At 40.2% G+C, this 16,761-nt stretch overlaps 1 protein-coding gene across 3 annotated transcripts in view; it reads right to left on the bottom strand.

Annotated features, from left to right (window-relative positions):
• Positions 1 to 8,394: 8,394 nt before the first annotated feature.
• The window catches only part of HERC4 (HECT and RLD domain containing E3 ubiquitin protein ligase 4), a 31,487-nt gene continuing 23,120 nt past the window's right edge, over positions 8,395 to 16,761 (bottom strand). For 2 of the 3 annotated variants that reach the window (XM_010155416.1, XM_010155417.1), the window contains 8 exons: positions 15,247 to 15,414; positions 14,980 to 15,123; positions 13,873 to 14,039; positions 12,890 to 12,956; positions 12,594 to 12,676; positions 10,245 to 10,428; positions 9,573 to 9,675; positions 8,395 to 8,755 (listed from right to left, as the gene is read on the bottom strand). In XM_010155416.1, the coding sequence (XP_010153718.1) occupies positions 8,547 to 8,755; positions 9,573 to 9,675; positions 10,245 to 10,428; positions 12,594 to 12,676; positions 12,890 to 12,956; positions 13,873 to 14,039; positions 14,980 to 15,123; positions 15,247 to 15,414 (1,125 nt within the window). In that variant the 3' untranslated portion in view covers positions 8,395 to 8,546. The remainder of the gene's footprint in view (positions 8,756 to 9,572; positions 9,676 to 10,244; positions 10,429 to 12,593; positions 12,677 to 12,889; positions 12,957 to 13,872; positions 14,040 to 14,979; positions 15,124 to 15,246; positions 15,415 to 16,761) is intronic. The other variant, XM_010155418.1, reaches the window with a different exon arrangement.

Here is a 16,761-nt window from a genome sequence, read left to right as displayed (position 1 = left end):
ACACTCAACACTAACTCATTTTTTTTTTAAGGTACTAGGAATATCTGAACAACTGTCACTCTGTTCACTTTTACGTTCATCGGTCTGATCAGGCATCCATGTATATAATACATAGTTTTGCTTAATGAATTTCAGCCTATATTATTTTTAAACAGTTTTGAAAAAGCCATTGGAATGTTAAACTAATATAAAGGGAACAGCTAATTTAGACCAAAGAATGGTATTTTCACACCTCTTGCTTTGTAACAGTTTATTTCAAACCTTCTTACGCTTCCGCTCAACCTTTCGTTCTCGCCTAGTCTGTCATTAAACACTGGCATTTTCTAAGACCTACTGTGGCAGCTAATTTTTTTTGCTTTAACAGTAACTTTGTATGTTTGAGACATACTTAAATGTGAGTAGATAGTTAAACGGAAACAAGACAGCGAGCACTGGAGAAAGGCGCTGTTTGAGGCTGGTCGAGAAGCGCTGTGACAGTGCTTAGATGACGGAGTTCAACACTTCCTGGTGGCAGTGATTACACTGGTGTTTCAAACAGAAGGGATCCCCCACAGTAGAAACTTGTTCATGTTGTACACAAAAGTCAAACACGGCGCAGCTTGCATTAAAACCAGCACTGGCCGAGCGGCCAGGGCCGCAGTGTGGAAGCTAGGCTGAGGTTAGAGAAACGTTGCTACCAGCATGGGAGACGGCACAAATACGTAAGCTCTTCCTTTATACTTTTTGATGCAACAGAACCAGGAAAACCAAACCGAAGTAGCCAGAGCCTGAGCAGTGGCCAAAAGCCACACCACCACCTAGCCTGGAAGCAGGCCGTTCCAAGGCTGCAGCTACACTTGGGAAAATAGTTGTCCACATGCTAGCTCCACCTTGCATAGTAAAAACAAAGCAGCTACTACATTGTGTTTCAAGTGCTGGGCTGCCTTAAAACTGGGTGTTGCACGTTTTCCAAGTGTGGGTCATTTCCAAGCCTTCGGAACAATTTTGTAAAATCGCACAGTGCAGTAGTAAGCGAAAGCGTGTTGTTCTAGAAACCACTTTTTCAACCTTGGCCCAAGTGAACTCTACAAGGTAGGTTATTCACATACTTTGCTTTAATATTTATTACAGTTTGGAAGATGTATAGTAGCTGTTCTTTGAACATAAGATACATAACTCTGAGTATTTAAGAACAGCCTCCTGTTTTCATCAGAAAATGCTGGCATGTTGTCTCATTGTCCAAATTCAATATAGCAATTATTTGGCTACACTAAAGACTGCAGTATGTTTAGTTTTCACTTGCATGTCACAATGTATTAGTTTGTGCTATAGGAGATATTTTAAATTGAAATACTTTGTTTTAAATTATTTTTACAGTGAGGATTGTTTTCTGCTCTTTTATATTGTATATAGTGTCTTTTATGTAATCTACTGGCCTATGTTTTGTAGAAGACTGTTTAAAATGACTGGCTATCTTCCTGCAACTTTTGAAATACAAAACCAGTGTTTTATACTCGTACACTCTGTTCTAAAGTCTATTAAAATTGTCATTTGAATTCTGGCTTCTGTTAATTTCTAGTTACATCTTAAAAACTTCCCAAAAGATGCCTTATAAAGTCAAGGCACGCCCTAGCTAACATCAGGCAGTAAGTAAATCACGTGGCGTCCTCACACCCCGGCCCAGCCACGGGCAAAGCCCAACAGCTGAAAGCCCTGTGCGGGTCGGCCCTTGGTGTGTCCCGTGGCTTCCTGGGGACTGCACGGACACCACCACACTGCAGACCCACTCCTGTGGGCCCTCGAAGGCCAGGGCCCAGGTTCATTGGTTGTCCACTATGTAACACCTTACTGTTTTGGTGACTGCACTCTACTTCCAAACAACCATCCCTCAAATATGTTACACTTAGGCAAAAAAAATTTGTTTATAAAACTCACACACTTGAGAGATGAAATAAAGTACTAAAAACACAAAGAATTTTTTACACAGATAATGCTTCCCTATCAATTACTATTGCTCTGAAAGGACTTGGAAACATTTTTCTTCCGGAATAAAGGAGTTGCACGTTTCTCTACACCTAGATAAAGCAGCTCTGCTTTTTGTTCTTGTATCTGCCAATGTTACCTGATCAGAACACCACCAGACTACAGTGTGTTGCCTTATTCCTCCATTTCACACACTGTCCTCTCCCCACACCAAAGCTGTCCACTTCAAAAACCGTTTAAAACAATCACATTAGAGGTATCACAGCTCCCTGTTATCCCCAAGCATTCAGCATCTTATATCAAAGTCATCTGGATGCGTGGGAGAGCGTGTTCTGTTCCGCCTGTGATATGTAAATCTCCCTAAGGGAGATACCTTCTTTTTCTCATCGTTTGCATCACTACCCTATGAACGCATCTTCACCCTCTTGGGATTTATATTAAACAGACGCACCGAAACACGCAAAGAACAAGCATTTGTTTCACAAGCCGGTGGCGTTCCTCAGCCCCCTTCGGCCTATCTCGATGCGTGAGACACAGCGATGACTTCGGAGAAGCATTTCAAGTGAGGTACAAAGTCCGCGTTTAAAAGCGCTGTCACGAGTTGTTCGTAATGGCCGTGTACTCTCTGTGGGTCTGTCTCGAATCCAGTGTATTTGTAATTCGTGAGTTTGATTGTGGAAAATACATGACATTTTTTAAATGCATGACAGCAGTGTCAAACAACATCCCATTGGGAGAGGCTGCAAGAGTACAAAGCCTGAATGAAACCAGCATTCACAATCAATCTGAAACGCCGAACAAAGTCAGGAAGATGCAGTTCAGTACCTCCGGTTCAATATCTGTGCTTACCTTGCGAACCAGAATGGTCAAATCTAAAGGCAGCTGCAATTATTTGCCTAATACACTTATCCACAGAGTGACTGGAGAATAAAATCCAGTTCAAAATGCAGAATTTCAGGCTAAACCAAGTGGCTGTATCTGTGTAACAACGGGTTCTAAACTAGCTACAGCTCATCAAGAGAAGTCACGGAGGCAGAACAGCACCCTCAGTACAGTCACTCTGCTTAGCAGTGTTGAGACGACGCACGGGCTGCTAAGACTCAGTAGGAAAAGTAATAGTATACTACTAATGGTGCCTGAAGGGAAAAGAGTTGCTCTTTACTCTCCCAACATGAGGCCCAAGGCCTATTCAGCTGAAGATGCAGAAAAGCAAAGGCAACAAGTAAACCATCGCACACCAACCATGGGACTCTCTGCCGCAGGATGCTGGGAGCTCAAAGCAGCCTCAAAAAAGAATTGGGCAAGTTGAGGTGGGACAGGACTACCAAAGCTCCCTGAGGAGGATTCCAAGAAAAGAGTATTTTCCTCTCCCTATGCTCCCCTCTAAGCACCTGGGTTAGCTACAGCGGGCGAGTTTGTACCTCAGATTAACGCAGAACGGCAGTTCTCCCGTGAAACAGAGGAGTGCTTCCGAGTGCTCTGTACAGCTGATTATACCGGCGCTTTTAAACAACAGGCTGAGCAACCCCTTGCAAGGTGCACCCTGAGCGTCTACTCACCCTGCCTTGGAGGCGGTGGAGGCAGATACGTGACCGCAGGCCTTTAAACGACTATGGCTCCTAAGAGGCAGAAACCAGAGTGCTCTGTGACTACGGGCCTGTTGTTCGTACGCTCTCAGAGCTAGAGATGCACTGCCGCCCCTGCAAATTAAGTTATAGATTCTTGATATTCCTAGCAAGTGAGCATGTTTTTGAAAGCCACAAAGAAAACACAATTCCAAAGGCCTGAAAACCAACATACAAACACATTCCAATGAGTTTCTGTTGGTTTTTTACTCTGTGCAATTATTCTTTCCAACAGCAAAACACCGCTGCCGCGCTCATGCCTCGGCTGACGGAACCCCTCTCCCCAGCAGCAGGTGGATGGCTTACGTGGAGCCCCGATACCTGGATCGCACCTGCAGCTGGTGTATTTGCCCAAAAAAGGGAAGGAAACTTAACTTTTGAACTCTACTCAAACCAAAGTCTTCATTTAATAGTATTCTCTTTCTTTACTGAAAATCAGGCATGTGGGGGGAAACAGTGAATACCTGTAGACATCCACAGCCCCCCCAGTGTAGGATTCACATGCTCTGGCCATGACCCGTTGACAAGACCAGGCTGGAGCCTTGGTGAGATAAAGATCGCCACTAGCACCATACACACCAACCATGCTGAATAATGTAATAGCTCCATAGTTCCTACTTGGAACACTATTCAAAACTTCATTTTTTCCTTTCTAAGGATCTGAGACTGATGCATATGCCTTTGGCTGGAGAAAAAAAATAACGCTGACTCCTACCCCAGCCCACCCAAGTTCTGTGATCACACTCCTGGCATCAGCACCACCTTACTGCGTTGTTTTGCAAAGATCAGTAATGTATGTTCAGACCCAAGGGATAGGCAGCAACTCAGACTGTTCAGTCTACTGGTAACGCAGACCAGTAGGTCCGTACACAGGTTACTTTGGCACAGTTCTAGCACGCCTATGGCACTGCCTCAGTTGGGTTTAGGTGACTTTTTTTTTTTTACATTATTTTTCCCCTTTAGTTTTCTTGTGGTCAGAAGACAAAAAGGCATCTTTCCCCTTCAACAGATCTGCATCAGTACAGAAACAGGGAAGCAAAGGTTTGCAGTTAGAAAGTTTAGCGCACTCCACTTGCAGAAAGGAAGTCAGCGTATGAACAGGCTCCTTATGAAAAAAAAATTGAGGACTCAGTCACACAGTCAGGAAACTCAAGTGTACAGAAGTTATGGCTGGTGGTGTTACTTATTGATTAAATGTGCATGTATTCCAGGAAATCAGTCAAGGGGATTTCTTGGGGGCTCTAAGGTGTAGTATTAAATCTGGCTAGGGCAGGTGATAGAAGATGGTCTAAGCAAGGTTTTGAAAGCTACTGCTCCAAACTTGATCAAAGCTGAACAGCACACTGAGAGACAGACATAGTAGCCTGATGATTAGCTGACCCAAACCCCACACTGACCTACCAATTAAGCAATACCCACGTGGTAAGTAATAATAACTGTCACTTACCAGGCAAAACAAATTTTGTTCCTCCTCTTTGTTTTCCTCGCCTCAACAACTGAGTAAGTTGCAAGCAGCACACAGAGACACATGGTTCTGGTTGCACAAAGGAGAAAGTGAGTGCAGCCATTCTTGTGGTGCTCACTATATGCCAGTTTATCGTGCTGAAAACTACATGAAAAGAAAGCTTTCATTCTATGTTTATCTTAACTGCATAACCTCACGTGCCTTTAAGTAAAGTGCTCTCTTCTGTAGTCGTTTATATTTGATTACACTAAGCCTCGTTTATTCCTGATCAAGCTTATCGCAGCAGAGAGCAGCGCAAAGAATTACAATTTAATTACTTTTTAAAGCAGCATATAAACCTTCTTGAAGGGAATAATGTGGCTCTACATTAATAACCACCTCACACGTAGTAACTCCCATGCAGTGCCAAAGGAGAAAGTCATTATCCTTAAGCAGGGCTCATGGCTTCAGTGGTTCTACACTGGCACAGAGCAACAGGGTTCAGATCACCCCGGGAAAACAAGGGACAAACCTCTGCTATACACAGAGGTGAAACAGCCTGTGTAGTTCTGTCACACAAATTCCATTTTCAGCCCTGTACTAACAGGACAGGTGCAATAAAGCCAGTACAACTGCACTGCTGTGACAAGTCCTCCTTCAGTATCCGTGATGGGAGACAGCTACAAGTTTGACACAAAACCAGCATTCTCCAGTGGTAGTTGTGAATCTTTATCGAAGAGCTAATCTAATTATCAAGTAAAAACACTTTCTTTAAAGATTTTTCATTATTGTAAAATGTTCCCACTGAAGCCCCAACTACTACTATCTCCCAATTGCTTCTATCATCCTTCTTCAAAAAGTGGTATGCAAGCTTTCCTGATCAGCTGGAGATTTGACCAGGAGGAAGGCCCTAGGTTCCATTAACACCACGGCTGTTTTAGTGAAGCATAGAATGGGGTTCTCACATGACACACATCATCAAATGTTGTATGCAAAGTGATATTTGATTGAGGAAAGAGAAAGCAGTTCCTGCTGCCCACCTTTTTCCAGCCAGAAGAAACACTTAAGAGTACAGCTCCTGCAGAGATCACTGACAGGGCCGCCATGGCTGTTGTGAACAGAACTAGTGGCAACATAAATATAGCAGGAAGCATAGAACTGCTTGACAGAAGTAACATAATGACTAGTAATTGTTCTAGTTACTACATAAAAGTCTTTTACCTTCTTATGTAGATGTCTGTTTTGCACAGGGCACCTGCCTCGCTGGACAGAATGAGCTAACACCTGTAAGATAATCAGGAGCATTTAGCAAACACCATCATGGCCTGTAGGCCCCAACGCCACTTCTTGCAGAGGTGGATAAAACCAAGGCCAAAATGGCAGAAAGAAGTGAATGCTGTCCTGAGGGAAGCGTCACTAGCCCTGCTCTGCCAGTGGGTTCTTAACGTGGCATTTAACCAACCATTCAACACCCCTCACCCTCCCAGTGCTTAGTAATGTCCACTAATGTTCCAAGAGAGTAAGAAACATGTTTTGCTGATGCCAGAAAAACTTTTGCAGCCACATGAAGTAGTTGCCACAGCAGTTTTAGTCAATGATAACCGCACTTCAGGGATAAAGAACATTTAAGTTCTCTGGCACATCCTAAATTGGGCACCAAAAATATTTGGACCTGTGCTACGGAGCATAAAACCTCCCTATTATTCAGTGAACACCATCAACTGTGTACACTGAATGAAGCAAGAGTCCCATAGGAAAAACCCCAGCACTTGATTATGTAATAATACACAAGGGAAAAGTAAGAAGACAGCTTTACATTAGCCACTTCCTAATTTTTGAGTATTTGCCTTTGCAATCTTGGGGTTTCATATAACTTAAAAATACTCTTTGACTACTACCTGGTAGAATGAAGGCATAATATTTCTTTTTTCCCCCCCTTCCTTTTCTCCTTTTCTTTCTTGCGTGTATAGTAAACTTAAGCTGCTTTAGCATTTGTTGGTTTCTTGCTTTGCACAAGAGGGAAAATTTCCCAGCCAGGGAACAAATGTTGGAAAAGGTGGCATGCAGGCTGCACACAAAGAAATTACTGAAGGTTACGCTGCATGAGAAAGCTGTGAGAAGCTGTGTTAAGGAAAACAGAATGGTTGCAATTGTGGTGACTGCTTTGTATTATCCCCAACTACCGCCAGCACAGAGATTGCATGTTATACAGCGTATTACAACGAATGGATTTCCCCCCTTTTCAATAGAGATCCTTGTATCCCAGCTATGCTCTCGATTTAATGCGTGCAACAGTTGCCCTCCAGCTGAAGAAACAGGCACGATGCAAGCATCCATACACATCACCCAACAAAGCTTTTCATTCAAGTCTTTTATTATAGCTTGAATTTTTTTTCACTGCATTTAAAAATCTAAAAAAAATAAATATTTGTTTCACAGCTGCAAGTCACATATGCATTAACACCACAAAATCTGGAATTTAACCAGAGAAGGAAAGTCAAATCCAAAAGTGTCCAGCTAAGCACAATCGTCTCAGGGCAATTATACTAAAAATAAAATCTTAAGAAAAGGGGAAAGGGGTGTTAAAGAGTTATTTCAAATGCATTTATCTGGAAAAAAGTGAAAATTCTATTAGAAACCATAAACTACGCTTTCAGCATTTAAAAATAAATGTTTAACCTCTTGACAGCAACAATTGTCTGGTGCATCTTTTCCTTTTAAGCTGTATTCTTGACACATGGCTGCAGAGGTTTCAAATGATAAATTAACCTCTTTTATAATTGTGTCCACTTAATTGCAGAATCAGTCCTTAAAAATAAAACAGTGTATTAAGTCAGCTTGTCCATCCACACATTAAAAATGCCATTGTATGCTGTTTAGTATCGGCACTAAGTGACTGCTCCATGGATTGTACATTGTGAAGACAAGAGTCTCAAACAATCACTTTTGTTATTAAGGTTCTTAAAACAAACCAGAAAAATATATATCTTCAGAAATCAGAGTAGTCACTTTTTTTTGTTAAAAGCCATAAAATAAGCTCATATTCAATTACAAGCAATAGAAACCATACTGCTATTGGAACATAATTATTTTATCACAAAAATTTATTATTTACAAAATGAAAAGTTACCAAGTGAATTTATCAGGGGAAAAGTTAAATGTTCTAAGTGACTTGGAAAACTTAAGCGAGTCTCTCATGCACTCACACGCCAAATCATTCGCATATTGTGGAACGTTAATTCATGTCAGTGACACTTGACTCCCAATCACAATACTCCCGTTTTTATTGTAAGATGGCAAAATCCACATGTTTCTGTACAAGAAAGTATGTATTAAGACAGTTCCTCACTTCTGTAAATGGGGTTTTTTTTGGCTCCCATGAATATCCGTACCACTGAACATTTTTGAAAGTAATCTGTTATATTATCAACTCCATCATTTAATCCACTGAATTTACCACCACAAGACACAAAAAGTTAATGATCCCACGTTACACAGAACTCTCATTTCTGAAGTTATACTAAACTGAAGCCTTCATAGTGATCTATAGCCTGGATGAGCTTAGATTTTAGGGTTTCTTTATCTGTGTATTTTGGAAGATCAAGAAGATTAAAGCAAGTGTGAGCTACCGGAAGGTAACCTTCTCCACCTCCTGTTGGTTGGATGACTAGTTTAAGACACTTCATTCCAAGAATTGGGATGCGATCACTGCCTGTCAGAAACACTGCCAAGAAAAAACAAATGAAAAAGATCTTGAAAGTAGTTTAAGACTACCACTGTATGTGTCATCTATGCAGCTCCAATCTGAAAAACAGGGAACAATGACTTAAGCCCATCTCCAGTTTGCACATATGGACTCTTAACTGTAACACAGCAAGTGCTATACAAAGGAAAAAAAATTCATTTTAGCATATATGAGAGAGAATTTCTTCATGCATCAGAATTTGTTATTTAAAATCCATTTGCTCTATCTTTATCGAGCATTTGCAAACATCTTTTAAAGACAGAGAATGAGTTTGTTCAATAAGAAATGTATCTGAATTGGAAACTACTTGTAAATGAGCTTTTGTTGAGTTTAGATCACAAGAAGCTTCGATAACTTGGATTTTTCCCTGTACATCTCCACTAATAGCATTACCCTGAGTATTTACAATGAGTTATAACTCCAAAATTCCATCTGTGTGCAATGAAAATAGCAGACATGAACCTTAGGTCAAAACACAGAAAAAGCCATCCTAGTCATCAGCTAAATGACATTAGCAATTCAGGCAGTTGGGGTTTTGTTTTTTTTTTTTTTTTTTTTAATGCTGCTCTGGTCCACTGTGATGTTGTAACTGCTCACGACCCAGAATTATCAGGGCAACTCCAGCAAAACCAGAGACAAATAATCAGTTTCTTCTGCTACAATTATTTTCTTCCAAATGAAGTTAATCACATTGTTATAGACAAATACTTAACATCTGTCCTCTTACAGCAAAAGCCTGAAATCACAGTGCTCCTGTTCAGTTAGCAACCTCTGCAAAGTAGCTTCAAATACTTACACAAAAACTGTTTTTTCTTCTCCAAAGACAACTCATGAAAAACCTCCCAGAATATTTTAATTGTAGGATGGTCCGCCCAGTATTCTCCTTTGTACTCTGTATTCTAAAATGAGCAGGAAATTAGGTTACTGTCTGCACACAGAACTAGCAGGATAACCTGATATTCAAGTAGAACAAAGTCAGCTGGTGTAAAGGGACACTGCAAGTGACCTATTACTGTTTTCCTTGGTCAATATCCTTCAGCAGATCAGTCTGACTTCAACTCCATAGACAGATGCATGTACTCCAAAGCATTTTCAATCCCAATAAAGTAGTGACAAAGCCTCATAGTTGAGTTTTGGCAAATCAAGAATACTGTCATTAACTGTGTGCATCGTTGTTCACTTCCCCCTTCTACCATAACATAGTGTACACAGCTGCCTTTTGGTTCCGTATGGGTTTTTTTCCTCTCCAAGTCTGATTTCCTTTAGAAATTAGATGGAAAAATTTTAAGCAAGAAGGTAACTAATGTTTTAGTGTCTTTATTCACTGACATTTTAAAAAAAACAGTTAGTCCAAACAAGGGTGGAAGTCACATGAATAAAAACAGAGCTCAAAATGAGACTTTAAGATCTTGTTTTTCCATCTTGAAATGTAAAAATGTATGTAACAAGTAGCAAAGTATGGTCTTACCTTCTCCAATTCTTTCCAATCATAATTTGTGTTCCCAATCACCATTGCCTGCAACTCGCTGGGTTGGAAGAGCTGAAGAACTTTACCCCCACATACTTTGTGGAAGCCTGCATGGAATGCACTGAATAAGGAAGCCACAGATTTATTGAAGATGTAATCCACATATGCATCTACGAAGTCTTGCCTACACGAAGAAAGAGAATTATGCTGAGGGGGGGGGGGAAAAAACCCCAACCAACCACCCAACATGTGTCACCCTTCACCAATAAGAGAGTAGCCATTTCTGTAGAGAACACACAAAGTTAAGCAAAAAGAATCATAATATGTTATATTCTCTGCTTCACGTTACAACCACAGTGAAGGTAACCTCAATGAAAATGGCACATAAATGTATTTCCTCACCACGCCCCCCAAGACAGAGTCCCTAATGTGCAACAGAAAACACTAAAGTTCAGCGTTATTTATGTCAGGCACTATAAACACATCTCTTATTTGTATGTGCTGCAGGGAATTGGACTGAATGGCAACAAGCTTCAAGGCTTGAACTCCACTGCAGTGCCAGGAAACCAACTGGTCAAACTCGCTGCTGTATTTTTTGAAATAAAAGGGATTACCATATTTGTGCTAAAAATGCAAATCAACTTCAAACAGACATTTGAGTCCTGTACAGTAGAAAGATCAGTGCATAGGAGCCGGGATACTGAAAAGCAGATGGCCTGTTATCTGTGCTTCAGTACAAGGAGTTCTCATACGATATTTACAGTTATAATCTTGGGTTTGTTCTTTTTTTTTTGGTAATTACCATTTTAATCAATCCTAGTTAACACTGTTCTTTTCTACACTGGCAGAGTGACTTCAGTCACAGATTAGTTATCCTCCAACATACATTTCCTGGTGGAAACCCACCGCTTTTCAACAACACCCACAGTATTTGAATGACACCACCAATCACTTAAAGAATCATCTAAACACATTCTAACAACAGATTTATTAAAGTTGTTGAACTGAAAATCCTGGAGTGGTAAATCACTCTCCTCCTCTTCCAGCACGCAATGAGACGTGCATTTTATGCATGCTACGGAATTAGCAGAGAAGCAGCTAACTTGCGTAATACCAACAGCGGAAGGAAAGGCTGCTCCAGAGAAAATTCACAGCAATAAAATAATTAGCGTTATTATACTCCATATTACTGTTTTTAAAACTGAACTAAAGCATCATGGAATATTTGGATCTTGAGAAACAGGAATACTTCACTGCTGCAAGACACCAGGTGACAACAGTACAACATATATTCCATGTTTAATACGAAGTATCACCACACCCCAGTATGAGTCAATGATTAAAAAAGCACAAGAGGTATAGGAGGTGATTGCAGTTGCTAATGGTAGGTCAGTCAGGAGGATAAAAATCACTTCGCTGTGGGAGGTACTGCGACTGCACATGGCTACATGTGGTTTATAACACCCTTGGGATCTTGTATCATCACTCTTCAACAGAGCAAGTTAGTTAGAGAAACGTTGCTCAAAACATCTGCCTTCTAGGAAACATGCCTACATGTTTCTCCCTCGTTCCTACCATGGACAGCATAAGCTCTTTCCATTCGATTCTCCCTTTACTGTGGGAGAAGTAAAAGCACGGAGAATTCATGAAGATTCAGGAACAGACAGGAATACATCAGAGGAATGGACAGAGAGAGCTAGGAAAATGGTAGTATTCTGCAAGAAGGGACAAAAGCACTACCAGTTACATTCTGCCTATCCTCCAGGAACAGAAAGAGAACTAAGTGTGGGAGAGCTGCTTTTATAAACAGAAGTAACAGAACCCATGACCAAGGGAAACCCCCCCCAACCCTCACACACTCTTCTGACAATAACACTCGATAACATTCAATTATCTGCTCTACAAAGGGTAGAATTCTCTGAAATAGTATTTCCTATATGAACAGTTGCCACACAACGGCATCGAGGTTGAAGTTTTCATCAATACTCACTAAATCCCAATAATATATAACTCCTGTAGAACCACAACCATTTTTAATCTTACAAAAAGTCAACCACTGTAGTAAAAAATGAGCCCCAAAGACCTTCAAAATACTTCCAAGTTCAAAGTGAAAAAAAGTATTACACATTCTGCATGGAGTTAGATACTCTCCACAGCTGAAAAATCCCTAAATACAATACCTACTTTAACAATATACACAAGAACAACTTGGAAAAACAACCCAAGACATAGTAGTAGTTTGGCCTCCACTGTTAGTGTAACAGCTTGGCAAAGGATATTTATAGTGGCCCAATTAGATTCCCAGGGCAGATAGTAACATCAAACTACCCTGTAATCCGTAACACTCACCTATTTTGTTTGACTACAGGAATGTCAGCACCGTTAGGAACAAGCTCTTTAATTTCTGTTGTACCAAAGTTTTCCACAGTGATCTATTTAAAACAAACAAAAATAGCACAAGTCTTATTTACTGTGCAGAGTACTTCTTCCCACCACTTAGCTAACAGCGACATGAATGGCAGACACAGATGCTAGAATTCAAGGGAATCGGCAGCTGATGCTTTTGCACAAACACTCCACAGGCAGTTATGGTACATGGCATGGGCTTGGTAAAGAAAACACTTGGAACACTATACAAAACTTACAGTAAAATTAAGACAAAATGCTTCTTCTATGTCATCCTCTGGATAGTCCAGTAACTGTTGCATTCCCCTGAAAAATAAGTTACAAAGTACGTGTACCATTTGGAGAGAAAGATAAACTTGTTTTCCTGAAGTATTCTTTATGCTTCCGTAATTCAAGTTTAAAAAACCAAAATGAAGTAACACTAGAAAGATTTATTAGCTCGCTGACTTGCACCTTGTGCGGTGTTGGGAATTCTCAAGCCATTGCTTGTAGTGGTATTTCCTTTTGATTATCGCCAGGTGTGAAGAGAAGATTCATACCTCACTCTTCAGCTACAGGGTTGCCAAACCAGAGGTGGCAAGTACTTAATAACCACTGATGGGCTCTTCCATTAACTGGTCTGACTTCTCCTTGAATCTATGAAAACTTCAGCATTCACAACCCTGAGACAATCAACCAGCCACCTCCGCTCGTTTGAACCTCCTACCTGCTAACCACTGATGGGCTCTTCCATTAACTGATCTGATTTCTCCTTGAATCTATGAAAGCTTCAGCATTCACAACACCAAGACAATCGACCAGCCACCTCCACTCGTTTGAACCTCCTACCTGCTAGTGCTATTCAAATCCCTACTCAATGGCAGTTATTTAGCATGTATTTGTGCCCAAAATGAGCAAAAACATTTCCTTGATAGACTAAACAACTAAAACTATGTTCACACTTAAATTAATGGCTAAAACTCAAAGGTTTTTCAATTTCAAATAGTATTTTCCTTTAAAATTCTTGTAGGACAATAAACCAGAAGAAAGATACTAAAACTAAGCCTTGAGAAGCAGGTGTCTAACAAGAGCACGTATCCTTTCTCAAGTGACAATGATGGCTGCAAGTTACTCTGAGCTGTTCATCCTGCTGATGTGAAAATAACACTTTTTCTTTATGCTCTTAAAGAAAAAGGCTGAATTAAAAATTTCCTAGTAACACTTGTTTTTCTTTCTTGCTTACCTGCCAACATCTGGCATCAACTCTTTTAAGTCCTCCAGGGATGGTTTCTTATTCAGTAACTTTTTGTACAAAGCCAAGGGGAAATGAAGGTCTACAATAGTAAAATTATATATTGCTAGCCCACAGACAACACCAATCAAATGAAACAAGTCACTGTCTTCAAAGGTCTAAGAACAGAAAACAGACAAGATGGTTTAAAATAAAAGAGTTACTTTAATCTCAGAGTCCAGAAAAGTGTACAGTGCAGAATAATGTGAGTTTCATTTACATTTTCTTTAAATATGCATGTTTCCATAAGTACTGAGGAAAACAAGATAAAGTTTTAACCAACTGAGGGAGACTGAAATCCAAGGACATAGAGCTCTTTCTACTTAAAAAAAAAGCTGAGCTACACCGTATGTTGTGTTACAAGTGATGCATACTGCTGGAACTACTGCAGGAAGGTTGTGGTGTTGTCAGTGACTTACTACATCACTACTCAGTGCCTAAATACATGTCTACTTATTTTAAGTTATTTGGAGGAGGAGGAGGGAGGAGCTCACTATTGACTTTAGGTGCTGAAAGACATGGTTCAGGGGCGGTATTATTGATGATCTTAAAGGTCTTTTCCCACCTAAAGATTCTATGATATTTGGATTCCCTGGGAGTTAATGCCAGGGCTTAAAACAGAACTGTGGAATTGTTAACATTCCTGTGCATGTGTTATAGCCACCCTAGTCAGTGTTTGCCTCTGAAAGACAACTATCTGATTTGAATGAAAAGTTCTCCTTTTTGAAAACTGAACACAGAAAGACTTGTCCAACATGCCACTTCAAGGATTTTTCTCTGCCACCTGGATTTACTGATTCTGCTCATGGAATCAGTTTACTCTGGATGGCACTTCTTCCTACCAAACTTGTCTGGAGTGGGGACAACTGGTAAGGAGGGAGGAAATGAAAAAAACAGAGGGGGAAAGTTTTGATCTAACAATGACAAAAATAAATGTTCTTTGAAAATTCGTTAGCTTCTCCTCTTGAAATATAACTACCACAAACTACAGCGTTCATACATTCTTAACATAAATATTGTAAGTTAAAAGAAAATCAATTACTAGAGATCACACCCTACCTTATCAGAGAACCAGATCAGCCTGGACTCTTCATAATACCTGAACATTCCATATTTCGGATCTAGCAACTCCCTCATGATGAGCAAAAAAAATTCTTTGCGAACACCTCCAGCATCAACAGCCTCTTCCCCTACAAAAATAACCTGAAACACACAGTCAGTTAGCACTGGATTAAAAAGTGATTGTCAAACAAGATTTGTCCAAAAACACTCTCAAGTACTTGCACGGCAGTGAAAGACACTTTGAGCAACATGTACTGATAATACCTTGAGTGGCTTCTTGTAGTCCACGTTCTTGGTTTTCCTTAGGACTTCCACAGCATCTCCTACAATATTGTCTCTCCGTACCATTAATATCAGGCATGGGTTGACCGATTCAAATACTGGCAGAAAGAGAGAAGACAAATTCTGCCTGTGAGCCTGATCAACAGCCATCTGGAAAAAAACAAAAGTGAAAGTGTCAGTAGGGAACACAAGAGCCCTGTCAACATTAAATATTCATCACTCTTGTTTTAAGTGCAGAAGCCCAGAATGGGAATAGCTACCATGAGAGCTACTGAACTTGCCCAGATTTTCTTCCTATTCCTTTTACCTCAGGAAATATTTTTCCTTTAACCATTAGCCTCATCAATGCTCTTGTGTGCAGAAGACTTAGAATACAGTTTTTGACATTCCAGTCAAAATACTTTGGATAACAAAAGGAAGCAAATATCCACTGCACTTGATCTAATGAAGAGTAAGCTGTTTTATAAAAACCTGGCACAAAAACATCCATTAAGAACTAATTCACAGAGGGAAAAGCAATTTGTTCCTCTATTTTATTTGTATTATAGTTTTTGTGTGACAATTGTTCAAAACCAAAATACTGCTGCAAATGTTACTAATATGGAGCAGAACTCTTGAAAGTTTGCGTGGTTTAATACTACTTAATATTGCTAGCAGAAACATTCAACATGAACATTTCCCCAAGTTCAAACATTTGTATTGACTCTGCACAGACATTTTAAAAGGCCTAACAAAGTATGTTTATTACTAACTACGGAAGAAAACTGGTATTTCTCTACAATCCCATTACTTGAGCATGACTTCTCTCTTCCGTTTAATTTCAGACTCAGAACAACAGCTTTTATTATGTTAAACATTAGAAACATGGGGAGGGGGGCTGGTGCTCTTACTGCTGTTACTTTTGCAGTAGCCCCCATTCTTCCCTTCTTTAAGAATGAGATTTATTATACCCTTACCGCAACTGAACAGGTATGCATTTTATGTACAAAAAGAACTGAAACCAGTGTGAATTTATCTAGAGAATCATGAAAACACTCAAGATCCTCTCAGCTACTTTAGGGTTGTCTAGTGTATCTCCAGACAAGAGATAGGGGTCAAGATACACAAGTGTTTGTATCAAGTACTTAATTTCTAGGAAAGTGTCTAGTTAAACCAGAAGGGAACAAATTAGGAGTAGCAGATAATTGCATATAACAGGAAAAAAGCCAAAAAACTACTGCAGACTGTAAGCTCAGGAAACCTACTCCCACTATCCCTAGCAGGTGCTAGATTGTCAAGACAAGCTTCTTTTCTACTGCCTTGCAGACACTGACCAGACCTCGGAGTCTAGCAGCATTTTGAAGGAGGTGTGACAGATGGGATGAGAAATTAGGCGTGCACTAGATATTCACATGGTGGCGAGATGTTTGCCTCTCTGATACCACCAATCTTAAGAACAACACTACCTCCTAAGATCCATCAAGGTACGAAATTAAAAGTAACTGTCACCGACTACTA

The sequence above is a fragment of the Eurypyga helias genome, unplaced genomic scaffold, assembly GCF_000690775.1.
Source record: "Eurypyga helias isolate BGI_N326 unplaced genomic scaffold, ASM69077v1 scaffold28697, whole genome shotgun sequence".
Classification (NCBI taxonomy): domain Eukaryota; kingdom Metazoa; phylum Chordata; class Aves; order Eurypygiformes; family Eurypygidae; genus Eurypyga; species Eurypyga helias.
This window is presented reverse-complemented; position numbering and strand designations above follow the sequence as displayed.